This window comes from Mustela erminea, chromosome 17 (genome assembly GCF_009829155.1).
Source record: "Mustela erminea isolate mMusErm1 chromosome 17, mMusErm1.Pri, whole genome shotgun sequence".
Classification (NCBI taxonomy): Eukaryota; Metazoa; Chordata; class Mammalia; order Carnivora; family Mustelidae; genus Mustela; species Mustela erminea.
The window spans coordinates 67,457,035-67,470,638 of NC_045630.1; the positions used below are offsets into that span (position 1 = coordinate 67,457,035).

Below are 13,604 nucleotides of genomic sequence, written 5' to 3' on the forward strand. Positions count from 1 at the left end.
TGTCTGCCCAACAATATGACTGCGTGAAATGAATTTTCTAAAGTGGTGTTCCTTAACAGATCTTTGCTCACTCCGAATAATGACTTCATTGGTTGCATTTGGGTATTAGGTACATACCCCTCTTATAATGGATCCTCAGCATCTAACAGAGAGTTCAGTAAGTAGGAAGTGCTCATAGATTATTATTTTTTTATTTTTTAGTTAAATTTATCTATTTATTTATTTATTTATTTATTTATTTATTTATTTCCAAGATAAGAGCATATGCAATAGGGGTGAGTGGAGGGGCAGAAGGAGAAGCTTGAAAGAGAGAATCTTGAGCCAGCTCCTTGCTTGGTACAGGGCCTGATATGGGACTCTATCTCATGACCCTGAAATCATGACCTGAGCCAAAATCAGAAGTCAGGTGTCCAACTGACTGAGCCACCCTGATGCCCCAAATTCTTGAATGGTTGAATAATTTGCTTTGGGCATCCAATTAGTCTTAAAATTATGGAGTTTCGACAAAAAGTTCTTAAGGTTGAGAAAGCACTGATTGTAACCCTATTTGAGGAAATAAAATTATACTCTTTCCTTTAGGAGAAAAGCATATGCTAATATTTATGAAATTCATGCAGAGTCTGCTGTGAATCTTCTATTACTTTAATTAGATACCATGAGAATTTGTAACAAGTGAAGTTAATACAGTGTTCTGAAATCATGTGTCTACATTCCCTTCTTACTGTTCTTGTGTGAATATTCCATGCTTGTCTAAAAATGAGCTGGCTCTGCTAGACATGCTGACCTTCTACTTCTATGGTGTTCATAACTGTTAAATGCTTTTCAGTATTTGTACTTTATCTCATCTGAATATATGTGTTCATGCTATTTGTCTTGTTAATTCTTTTTTTTTTAAGATTTTATTTATCTGATAGACAGAGATCACAAGTAGACGGAGAGGCAGGCAGAGAGAGAAGAAGGGAAGCAGGCTCCCTACTGAGCAGAGAGCCCGATGCGGGGCTTGATCCCAGGACCCTGGGATCATGACCTGAGCCAAAGGCACAGGCTTAACCCACTGAGCTACCCAGGTGTCCCTGTCTTGTTAATTCTTGGTAAATCAGTAAGCAGAAATAATCTCAGTCTAAAGAAAGGAAGGAAATTTTTTATATATATAAAGTAAAGATTAGAACACAGAAAGCTCAAAAAAACCTCACTCCTGTGCTTAAGAATGTGAAAAACTGGATAACCAAATCACTTGTCTTGAATCTATCAGAAAGCTGAAGTACCCAGGCAGCTCATTAACACAAAATCTAGGGAAAGACAAACTCTCCCAGAAAACAGGATGTGTATGCAAGCCACTTTTAGGCAATGAGCTTGAGTGACGAAAACCTGAATAAGGTAGAAGGGCCCATAGTGAACCCTTACCCCCTGGCTGAATACAAGCAAGCCAGTTAGGTGACCTACCTACAACATCCATAATCCCTAGCTGACCAATGGATTACTAAACCTGGATACATATACCAAAAATGGAAAATTCCATATGATCCCAGACATGTTCACCTTCCTCCTTAACTACAGTTACCCACCATTTCCTCCTCCCAGACAGTCTCTCCTTTGCTGTCTTGCCCACAGCTCCCTGACAGGGTATTCAGTAAACTTCTATTTTCTTTGCCCAGCCTTTGGTGGATTCTTACATTGCTCTCACCATTGGCATTGACCTGATCAGGTTGCCCCACATTTGGTGGCCCTACTCTGGAGAATTTGCAGGGCCAGGGTCACCCCATATACCCATGGAATTTCTTGGAACTTTCCCTCAGTGGACCAACTCTAGTACTCCTTGGGGAACGGATGACCTATAGCTAAGGTTTCCCCTCCCTGAGGTTTTATAGCTCCAGGAAATAGACAGACACCTCTTGCCAAAAAGGTGAGAGATTTTCACTCATGCCATTCAGAGGGACTCTTCCCTTCCTCTCCTTTCTCTTTTTGAACCTTCAGTGTCTAGTACTACTTAAATAACTGAGGATCTCTGGCCACTGCAGGTTTCCAGTGTGGTCTGAAGGTCTGAGAACAACACGTCAGACTCTCCATGCCTGTGAGGGTGAAGGACCCCTTTCTCTCTGCTTTCCCACTCTGTGCCCCTGAGGCCTCCATTCCCAATGTGTGGCACACTTCCCAACAGTGGGTCATTCAGGGCAAATATGCACATATTACAGACTGAGGGAAGTGCACAAATACACACATATTGGGACCCTTTCCTGGTGTTGGCTCTCAGTCACCTTACTTCCAGGTCCCACCTCTTTATTTCTTTGTTCCCACGGGCCCTATCACAACCTTGATCTACAATCAAAATACATTCATCTGTGTCTGAGTAGTGAGTTCTCCCCCTCAATTTCCAATCCTTTTTGGTCAAATGAGGTCTGGCTCTTCCTGTTGCAGGGGGCATCCCACCAAGAACAGCCATTGTTATCTGCCATGACACTCTTCTTGTAGGGCCTCCACAGTAGAGTCAGTCACTCCATCTAGAGTCCGGTCCTTTTTGAAGTTAGTAGGATGACCTGACTGAAATAATATCCAGGAGTCAGAGCTCCATTCCCTTTGGCATACTGGCCCTTTGAGAAATGGCAGCTGGTCTTTTCAACTATGGCACAAACTCCCTCTATTCCTGCAGACTCACCCTTAGGCTGTATTCTTTAAAAATTTAGTGTCCTTGGGTGGCTCAGTCAGTTGAGGGTCTGATGCTTGATTTCAGTTCAGGTCACATTCTCAGGGTGGTGGCACCCAGCCCCAAGGTAGACTCCCTGCTCAGTGCAGATTCTGCTTGTTCCTCTCCCTCCCCTGGCTTGTGCTCTCTCCCACTCTCTCATTCTCAAATAAATGAATAAATAAATAAAAGCTTTTAAAAAAAAAACTGAAACAAATTTGACCCCCAAGGACTGCAGAGGCAACATCTTTTTTTTTTTTTTTTTTTTTTTTTCTGTAGTGTTTCCTGGGCTCAGGACAAACTCTCAGATGAAGAGGAAAGACCCCTCCATAGAACTTGTTTTTATAATATTATTTTCAAGCTTGGCACTTTTGCCAGAACTCCTTCAAATATGAGGAGGTCTCATATGTGCAATCTGTCATGGCATTATCCCAAAACCCTGGCCTCTGCAAAAACTGTGGAATGTGTCTTCCTGTTTCATGGCCCATCTAACCTTGTGGACATTCTAGAGCACCTCTCTTTCATTCCATACCATGATCTTACCCCTCCCTCTGAGGACTCAGAGGATCCCCTGGATCCTACTAATGCCTTAGGTGTCCCTGCTACTGCAGCCGCTTTGTTACCACTCTACCAAGGACACTTCTCCTTGTCCCATACCCAGTCTGCCACTAACTACAAGCTTAAGGACCTGACTTCTGTTTTTCCACAAAATATAGTAACCCTCTGTAAGGTAGCAAGGACCATAAGTGTCCATGTTTCCTCTTCAATGTCTGATTTGTCTCAGATAAAAAACTTAGCCCTTTAGCCAAGATCTTTCCCATTTCACTAAGGACTTTGAAAGCCTCACAACTATTTTTGGATCTCACCTGGCAGGACATTCATACCGTCTTTACCATGTGCTGTACCCATGAGGAAAAAACCCATATCTGGTCTTGTCTCAGAACTGGGCTGATGATACCCAGACCCATTATCATGACTTCTCTGGTGGAGGTATGGGTGGTCCCAAATGCCAAACCTAGATGGAATTATCAGGTAGGAGACTCTGGTAGAATTATTCAGGATTACATGATACTATGCCTAATCAGGGTAAGCAAAAAGCAGTCATGAAAACTCTGAATTATGCACAACTTAAATAACCCAAGGTCCAAATGAAAATTCCATCTAATTTCATTCTTGCTTAGCAGAGGCCCTGAGAATATACGCCAACCTACATCCTGAGGGCAATATAAGCAATGCATTGTATTACCCAGCTAAATCAGGGACCTCAGACCCATGTTCCAACACTTCTGGATATGACCTTCAAGGTCTTCAATAACCAAGAGTAGCCCTGAGTGCTAAAAGGGAACAGAGAGACAAGGGGCAGACCTAATATATGACCGCAGCTATCACTAGCTTCCTGCCCTTTTCTGGGTCCATCCAAGGGCAATAGCTATTAAAGATACAAGCCTCCCATATCCCAGGAGCACAACAAGCTTGTTCTCTTATTGTCAGTCAGGGCATCTGACCCAAGAGTGTCAAAGGCATCCTCCATCAGGACCTGTGCTGAGCAAACAATCAGGGCACTGGAAATGGGACTGTCCTCCTTCCCATATGCAGGAGGGTCCCCCCAGGCCCCAAAACCCAAGCGCAGGCCATCCCAGATCATCAACAGCCTCACACCAATGCCACTCCAGACAACCCTCAGATGCCCTTAACTCTGTAACTTGATTATGATTGACTTGATCAGCCCAACAGAGCAGAGGTGAACGGTCTCCTCTCCTTTGACTGAAGGGGCCCAGAGGCTGTGTAGGCTCCCATCTTCTCCATCACTGTGGTAGAGACTTGGGTAACCCTAGATGTTGCAGGAGACAAACTGAATTCCTAATACATACCAGCGTCTCTTTCCCACCCTTATAAAATACTCAGGAGTCACATTTCAGTCCTAGACTCTCCTCATCCACATAGCCAGACACCCATTTAATTTGTTCTTTGGGTAACAATACCTTTATCCAATCCTTTCCTGTTTTACCCAATTGCCCCATTCCATTTCTGGGAAGGAACCTAATGACAAATGTGCAAAATAATCTTAGTCTTTCTGAGATTGACTGCCACCTGCTGACATTTTTGTCCTCTTAGCCTCTGTCCCTTCAAACATTGAGGTCCCTATTTTCCAGGGCATTCCCTATTAACAACTACTGTAAGGATCTTCATTTCTTCCCCCAGAAAATGCCAGTACCCTTGTGGAGGTCAGACAGGGACTACAGCCACTCATACAAATATTCTTAATGACAGGACTTTTGCATCCTTGCAATTTGCTTTGTAATACTCCCATCTCAGCAATAAAAATCCAAAGGGTCATACAGAATGATATCTAAGAGCTACCATTATTTCTTATTATTTCTATTTTCCTAACCATTATAGCCTCCTAGGATGGATCTCCTCAAACACAGTGCTGGATCTAAAAGATACCTTTTTCTGGATCCCAGTGCACTGGTTTCCCAGCTCCTCTCACCTTTGAGTGGCAGGACCCCTCCACTAGGTTACTCAACAGCTAACTTGGACTCTCCTCCCTCAGGGCTTTAGGAACTGTCCACATTCATTTGGACAGGACCTAACCAAGGACTTCTCTACACCTCAGCTCCCCAAATGCAGTGTCTTACTTCAATATGCTGATGATTTACTTATCTGCAGCCCCGATGACAACACCTCTGACACAAAAACCATCCTGGTGCTTCAGAGCTTCCCTTCTGGACTATAAGATCTCCCCTTGAAAGGCCCAAATTTCCTCTCAGAAGGTTCAAATCCTAAGATTATTATTAACTCTGGGGACTAAGAGCCTCTCTGACAACCATAAGGGTCTCATTTGAACATGAATACTCCCTCCACAAAATAGCAGCTTCATTCCTTTTTGATATCATAGGGTTTTGTCCAATATGGATACCCTAATTTGGATTAATAACAAGGCTTTTTATGAGGCCCTGAAGGGACCTGAGGAGGAGTCTCTGGAGTGAGACCTTAAAATGATGTAAGCTTTTGGGGCCCTCCATCAGGTACTTACAGGGGCACCAGCAATGGACCTGCCAGACCTCTAGAAGCACTTCTCCTTACATGTGCATGAGAGAAGTGGAGTGGACCCTGGAGTCTTGATCCAAATGCTGGGGCCTTCCCAACACCTGTTCACACACCTGTCTAAGAATCTAGATCCTGTGGCACAGGGATGGCCTCCCTCCTCTGAGTACTGGGGTTACAGCCCTGCTGGTAGAAGAGGCCTCTAAGTTAACCTTGGGACCAGGCATAACTGTTTATATAGCTTAATGGTTTTTGGACACCCTGAATTCTAGGACATTTCATTGGATTTTCTAAGGTAGAATTAAAAATGCCCAACCCTTTTATTAGAAACACCAGAATACTGTTTGGTATCCTGCCCTCCACCACAGAAGCACTTCAGCGCCCACTGGACTCCACATCAGGTTCAGACCTCTAAAGCTCCAGTTGTTGAGCCCCACTGGTTGCAAAAACTCACAAATTAGTCCTTCCCAGTTTCCCAATCATTGACTTTGGAGGAGAGCTTTCCTTGTGTCATCCCTTCCACACTCCTTTCTTCCCCACCCCTCCTGTCTGTGACAAGGGCTCCTTTCCCCCCTCAACATCCATGATCCATTTCTCCCCCAAGTCAGATAATCAGGTCTCTGTACCTCCTACCTTCCATGATGTGACCTCTTCTGTGCCTCTAGCTGTGTCAGTCCTCAGATCTACCAGTCCTCAGGTAGATTTCTTGGGTATCCAGAATGATTTTACATTTATCTGGCTGTGATTAAGGAGCCAGGTGAACTTGGGTTCCTCCTACTCCACCATGTTTACTCCTCCCTCCTGAAACTTTTGTTTCTTTTTCTGTTCTTTTCTTCAACTGTCTTGTGGTGAGAACACTTCAGATGCATCCTCCTGGCAAATGTCATGTGTACAATTTCTCTGCCTCCTTCCATGCAGGTTTCATCTTCAGGCTTGCTTCTCTGGTGCTAAAAAATGAATTTCACTTGTCTCAGGCTTTATACCCTGATATTATCATCCAGGACAGGAGAGAGCATCTCATTCCCCTGCCTTCAACCACAAGGATCAGGCAACAGGCCCACTCCAACAGGTCTCTACAGCTAAATAACTGGTACGGTCACAGGTAAAACTGTTTCTCCTCGGGGGCTTAGAAACATCAGAAAAGATCCAGAGGATTAGGAATTCCTTTGGCCAGGTGTCAAGATTTTTAAGAAAAAGAGCATCAGACCTCTCAAATACCACAAACTTGTCAGGAAGCAAAAGAAAAACCTATAAATGTGGCATGAACTCAACACAGATTTTTACTGAGCACATATTTCACACAGGTGAGACTCATTGTCAAGGATATACATACTAATAAGACACTGACTTTGATCTTACAAATCCTGACAATTAGAGGGGAAGAGGGACCTAACTGGAGGTAAGGAGGTGTGGGGAATGAGGCAAAGATTTGCAAAAGTTCAGGAAAAGTGGTGAACATTCTCAACAGTACACTGCTTCTGCCTCTGAATCAGGGAGGGTTATCAGGAGGAAGTGCTATCTGATGCCTGATGATCCCAGCATGTACTGGGAATTCATTTCTCAGATATAAATATTGAGATGTAAGTTCCAGAAACAAGTCAGAACAACAGATTCCACTAAATTACACTGAGCTTATATTGACAAATGATCATTAAGCACAACTGAAAAATAAAGTTGCACACAGAGAGTTGCGAGCACATCCCCGCTGAGCTGGGTTTAGTGAAGTACTGGAGTTGGCTGCTGGGATCTCACTCCAAAGGGAAGCCAGTGCATTGATGTCTCCAGTGTGTTTTCCTGGGAGCAACAGAGGAAGAGTCATTCTGCAGCAGGGGGAGGTGAAGACTGCAGGGAATAAGGCCAGCGGAAGCAGGGGGGCTGAGGACAGACTGAAAGGTGGGGAGACGTGTAGGAAAGAGCAGGAAGGTGGCTCCAGACACTTACCAGTGCTTCCAGAGCCACAGTGCCAGACCTGCCAGAAGCACCAGGGGCACTATCACCAGGAGGAAGACCAATCCCATGGAGTGGGGCTGCTCTGTGGGTTTGGCAGACAAAGGGTGTCATTTCCCATCCAGCCTGGGTTGAGCAGCACTTCCCTGGTCTTGTGCTTCTGTCACCTTCTGCCTCACCAACCCCCATTCCTCTTCTCTCTTCTCCTATTTCTCCTCAGAGATGGACCTTTCACCCAACTCTCTGCATCCTCCCAGATCTTCAGGACCTTCATCCTCAGCTCTTCCACTTATTGGATTACTTATTGGTCCTTTGTGGTCTGGAATCCCTAGAATTCCCTATTTTTCATCGGGTTCTCCAGCTCTGTTAGACAATACCAGCCCCCTTTCCCAGGTGGGTCCCAGCTCTTTCTCACCCCAGTAGAGGATGATGTCCTGGCCTCCCAGACTGCTGTGCCTCACCCGGCACAACAAGCCAGCTGCTTCCCTGGCTTTCACATCCAAGGACATCTGAAGATACCACGTCCCATCAGCATGGGGCAAAACATCACCTCGCTGGGTGCCCTGTTGCTCCTGCTCACCCCGCATCCACGTCACCCATACAGGCTTTGGGTAGAAGCCAGAGACGTGGCACACCAGCAGGAGACGGCCAGGACCGGGACTGGGGCCAGTGGACAGCCAGGCCTCTGGTCTCACTGCAGACACAGGACAGATAATCACAGACTGAGAGGGTAGATCTTCACATCACTTTAGATAGACATATCTTTCTACCTCTAGACCCATCAACATCATCCCTTCTCCGTCTTGGCTTGTTCTCACCCTGAATTTGAGGGAATGGTGCACATTTATAAGTGAAGAGTAGAGAGTTCATGGAGGGAGGGACCAGGACTGACCTTGTCGCTGGAGATATGTCTTCCCTGCATCAAGAAGACCCAACAGGAACCGGGGGCAGGAGTCACTGAGGAGTTTGTGTACTATTTCATTGAAAACATGGTACTGATTGAATACTCTGCAGACCTGCTGAGCCCTACTTCCTCCCTTTGGAGATGGCCACCATGACGTGTTCTGGAAACTCATGAGATCTGATCCTTGATAAGCAATCCGCATGAAGCCTACTGATGCTTTTCCAAAGTGGGATTCACAGCCTAACAGCAGCTGAACCTGGAAGGGATCTGGGGAAGAGAGACTGTGAGTTACAGTATAGGGGGAGTGAAAAAGGAAATAAGACGAATGGAAGCCAAGGATGGGGGAAACAGAGGAAGAAGTTCAGGGGATTGGAAGGACTGGACCCAAGATTGGTTTGAGGGGACACTCACACAAAGGGGAAGTGGTGGTCAATGTAGACAGAGGAAGAGGTGAATGATTGAGGAAGGAACAAATGTTGGAAGAGAGATATGAATGGTGTGGGCAGAGGATAGGGAAGGGTTCAGTGGGAGAGGTGGGGTAAAAGAAATCTAGGGTGAAGGGAGTGTAGTGGGGTACAGGGAAAACACAGACAGCGTTTGAGCATGGGTTTGAAGGGGGAGAAAATTAAAGTTCAAGGACTCATTCACAGAGTGAGGAAGAAGAAGGTGCCTGGTAGAAGAGTAGGGACAGGGGTGGCCACAGGATATTACTCAGGAGTAGGAGAGCAGTATGCAGTTAATGAGAGGAAGAGCCAGTAGTAAAACACATGAAGCCTTTCAAGAATCACGGTCTGTCTTCTACCTCCTGTCTAGATGTGTGTTATTCAGATATATGATGGCGAAGCATAAGACTCAGAAGCCACTGGAAGCTCCTTCCTAGAAGCAGAAGGAATTCAAGGAGATGCACACATACCTGACACATCCATTCCACCCCTAAGTGAATTGAACTCACATTCAAGCTGCCATTGACTGACGTGGTTATGATATGTTGAAGGAGATCTAATGGAGTATGTGTAGAATAATTTTTCTACTTCTGTCAGCTCCTTCTTGCTAAAGTTGCCCTTGGACCAAGGCTGCGGGAAAATGAAAACACCAGTCTTGCTGTCCCAGGCATGAGTCTGTATCTCATCCAGCCAAGCTGATCCTTGATTCCGGGTCCAGGAATGGTTGTAAAAGGATGTGGTCAGGATAATTCGGAAAGAGATAGGATCCCGGAAGTCTGTGGAAAAAGAAAAGGTTGACTTTGAAAGAGGAAGGCATTGGGAAGAAGAGAGAATGGAGAAGGTGCCAGGGAGGGGAACCTAAATCTGGACAACAGGGACGCCATAGTTGTCTCAGGAGACATGTGCTGCCCCAGTGCCCCAAGTTTCAGACCCATTCTTCAGAAGAGCACACGGCCCTGGAGTCAGGGATTCTCGGGAATGAACCAGGTTGACACTCTCTCTCCCCAGGTGTAAGCTGAGGAACCCACATCATGAATGCACACACAGAGAGGCACAAATACACACATATACACACAAAATCATAAACAGAGATGTACATAGGTGCACACACATAAACACACATACAAACAGAGACATACAGACACACATGCACAAACAGACATACACAAACATCAATACACACACATATTCATAGTTACACACACATACACACACATACACATATTCAAATGCATATAACTACATGTACACACATCACACACACAAAGACTGGCAGACACACACAGATGCTCACATGTGCACCCACTGGGTAGGGCCAGAATTCTCACCATCTTCACTGTCACCATCTGGGAGGAGAACCAGCAGCAACACAAGTTGCAGGAACAGCATTGTACTTGCAGATGTTCTGTCTTTTACTAAGTCAGTCTTTGACCTCTTTTCTTACAAACCTACCCCACACACAGCCGGGCTCTTCTGACTTCCTTCTCCACACACAAGCCTTCCCTGAGTCTCTGCAACAATGCAAATGTGCTCCTCCCTCAAGCCTGGACACCTACTCAGACTGTCAGTTCCCCTCCTGGTCTGACCCTCCTCTCTGGCTTCCAGCTTCTCCCTGTCACCAGCTTCCACCCTGCTGCCCCTCCCCTTATTCAGTTGCTACAGAATGAGTCCTGTGTGGCATAGAAAAGTGACCTCACCTCTCGTACCTTTCCTTCTCATCCAGACAATAAATCCTGATAACACATGGCTCCCAGCACCCAGCCCTGGAGCCTGCTGTCACTCTTTCTCTCAGGCCCATGTGACACCTCCCATGTATTTCCCTCCCTATCTCACCCCCATCCCAGCTCATTCACCTCTAACTTATCACTCCTTGTGTTAAAAAAATAAAATTAAACAGGTGAATTGAAGATCTAATTGGTTTCATTCAGTGATTCAAGAATCAGGCAGCATCAGGAGGTAAAGGGAAGCTCTGAAGAGTGATGCAAATGGGTAAACTTTTTAGAAAGGAAGTTGGCAAAAGAAGAGACATGGGTGTTTCAGGGAAGGTCATCTTCCCTTAACTGGGAGAGCAGGGGGTGTTATCATGCAGATGACCGCCCGTCCTTGGGAGATGGAGAGGGCCCATGTGACAGAATACCTCCCTGGTGCCCAGTAGAGATTACTCGCTGACAGGTGAACATTTCTGAGGAATGTGAGAAATGTAGTTAGGTTATGGATTAGGCAAATTTTGGGAATTTGACATGGACTCAAGTTCCATTTTGGTCCAATGGGATTCTTTTTATCAGTCACTCTATTTGCTTGTCCAGATTCCCCCTTGATTGCTTGTGTCACAGTTTCAGCAACCAGCAGTCTGCCATGTTTCACAGGGAGGAACCAGTAGCCATCATAGAGACCACAGGACACTGAAACATCTGAAGAAAACCCTCTCCTTCTGACTTGCATTAACATATATCCACTCACCAAACACTCAGTCAGCACCTGCCTGGATCCAAGCACTGTGCTGCACTCATGAAAATAGTGTTCAGTGCAATCACTTTACACAAGGAGCTTTTAGTCTACCCGGGAAGGGAAACATATAAACCAAGAGCTATACAATTTAGTGTGCTGAGTTACTGAGTTATTTTTTCTTTGGTTGGTTTCTTTTAAGTTCCAGTACAGTTAACATACAATATTATATTAGTTTCAGGGAGTAGTATAAGGATTCAACAATGTTATGACTCAGTGCTCATCAATATAGGTGTAATCCTAATCCCCTTCACCTATTTCTCCCACTACCCATCCATCTCCCCACTGGGAACCAGTAGTGTGTTCTCTATAGATAAGAGGCTGTTTTTTCCTTTGACACTTTTTTCTTTGTTCATTTTGTTTGTTTCTTAAATTCCACACATGAAAAAGTCATATGGCATTTGTCTTTCTCTGAGTGATTATTTCACTTACCATCATACTCTAGCTCCACCCATGTTGCTGCAAATGGAAGATTTGGGTAACTTTTATGGCCAAGTAATATTTTATTATGGGTACATACCACACCTTTTTTTTCTGTAATCCTCTATCTATGGACACTTGGGTTGCCTCCATACAATGACTAATGTAAATAATGTTGCAGTAAATACTGGGGTGCATGTGGCTTTTCATTTTAGTGTTTTCACAGTCTTCGAGTAAATAGTGGAATTACTGGATCATACTGGATCCATTACTGGATCATATGGTAAATCTGTTTTTAATTTTTTGAAGCACCTCCATACTGTTTCCCACCATGGCTGCACCAGTTTGCATTCCCACCAAGTGTACAAGAGTTCCTTTTACTTTGCTTCCTCTACAACACTTGTTTCTTGCATGTTTTTGAATTTAGTCAATGGGACAGGTGTGAGATGATATCTCATTGTGGTTTGGATATGCATTTCCCTGATGATGAGAGATGTTGAACATTTTTTCCTGTGTCTATTGGCCATCTGAAAGTCTTCTTTAGAGAAATGTCTACTCATGTCTTCTACCCATCTCTTAATTGGATTAAATTATTATAGATAATATATTATAATATATATATTATATATTATAATACATAATACATATGTATATTATGTATACATAATACATATGTATATATGCATATAATATATATTATATATAAAATATATAATATATAATATATATATTTATATTATATTATATTAATATAATATATAATTATATTATATATAATATTTATATTATATATAATATTAATATATAAATATTATATAAATATTATATATTATATATTATATATTATATATTATATAAATATTATATATTATATATTACATATAATATAATATATTACATTTATATTACATATATAATTATATATAATATATACACATAAATAAATGTACATATGCATAACTATACACACAAATATATATACTTATATGCATAAATAGATGTATATGTGTGTGTGTGTGTGTGTGTATACACTCACATTAAAAGAATACAAATATATATATTCTTCTTTATCCATCTTGGCTTTTTCCATATTTTGGCTATTGTGGACATTGTTGCCCTAAACCCTGGGATGCATATGTCCCTCCAAATCACTGTGTTTGCATCCTTTGGTTAAATACCTAGTAGTACAATGGTTGGGTCTCAGGGTAACTCTATTTTTAATGTCTTGTGGAACCACCATATTGTCTCCCAGAGTGGCTACCAATTTGCATTCCCACCAAGAACATAAAGGGTTCCCCTTTCTCCTCATCCTTGCCAACATCTGTTGTTTCCTGACTTGTTAATTTTAGCCATTCTCACTGGTGTGAGCTGGTGTCTCATTGTGGTTTTGGTTTGTATTTGCCTGGTGGTGAGTAATGTTGAGCATTTTCTCATGTGTCTATTGACCAATTATATGTCTTCATTGGAGAAATGTCTATTCATATCTTATGCCCGTTTCTTGTCTGAATTATTTGTTTTTTGGGTCTTGAGTTTGGTAAGTTCTTTATAGATCTTGGATACTAGCCCTTTATCTGAGATGACATTTACAAATGTCTTCTCCCATTTTGTAGATTGTCTTTTGGTTTTGCGGACTGTTTCCATTGCTGGGCAGAAGCTT

At 43.4% G+C, this 13,604-nt stretch overlaps 1 protein-coding gene across 2 annotated transcripts; it reads right to left on the reverse strand.

The window, feature by feature from the left end:
* Nucleotides 1-7,476: 7,476 nt before the first annotated feature.
* On the reverse strand, nt 7,477-10,411 carry LOC116575721 (T-cell surface glycoprotein CD1a-like). 2 transcript variants are annotated; one of them, XM_032317140.1, is made up of 6 exons: nt 10,351-10,411; nt 9,532-9,798; nt 8,568-8,846; nt 8,091-8,369; nt 7,670-7,760; nt 7,477-7,522 (listed from the first exon to the last, which is right to left on the reverse strand). In XM_032317140.1, exons 1-6 carry the CDS (start codon nt 10,409-10,411, stop codon nt 7,477-7,479), a joined length of 1,023 nt encoding a protein of 340 aa, XP_032173031.1. The 2 variants fall into 2 exon arrangements, with proteins under 2 accessions (XP_032173031.1, XP_032173032.1); XM_032317141.1 differs by having other exon boundaries at nt 10,329-10,368.
* Between the last annotated feature and the right edge of the window lie 3,193 nt (nt 10,412-13,604).

Excerpts from the sequence above, each read along its gene's own strand:
- LOC116575721 (XM_032317140.1), bottom strand. The coding sequence starts at position 10,411 with ATGCTGTTCCTGCAACTTGTGTTGCTGCTGGTTCTCCTCCCAGATGGT. Across the intron at positions 9,799-10,350 it reads AGATGGTGACAGTGAAGATG|ACTTCCGGGATCCTATCTCT; the intron begins GTGAGAATTCTG and ends CTTTTTCCACAG. Across the intron at positions 7,761-8,090 it reads GGACATCATCCTCTACTGGG|AGCAGCCCCACTCCATGGGA; the intron begins GTGAGAAAGAGC and ends CCAAACCCACAG.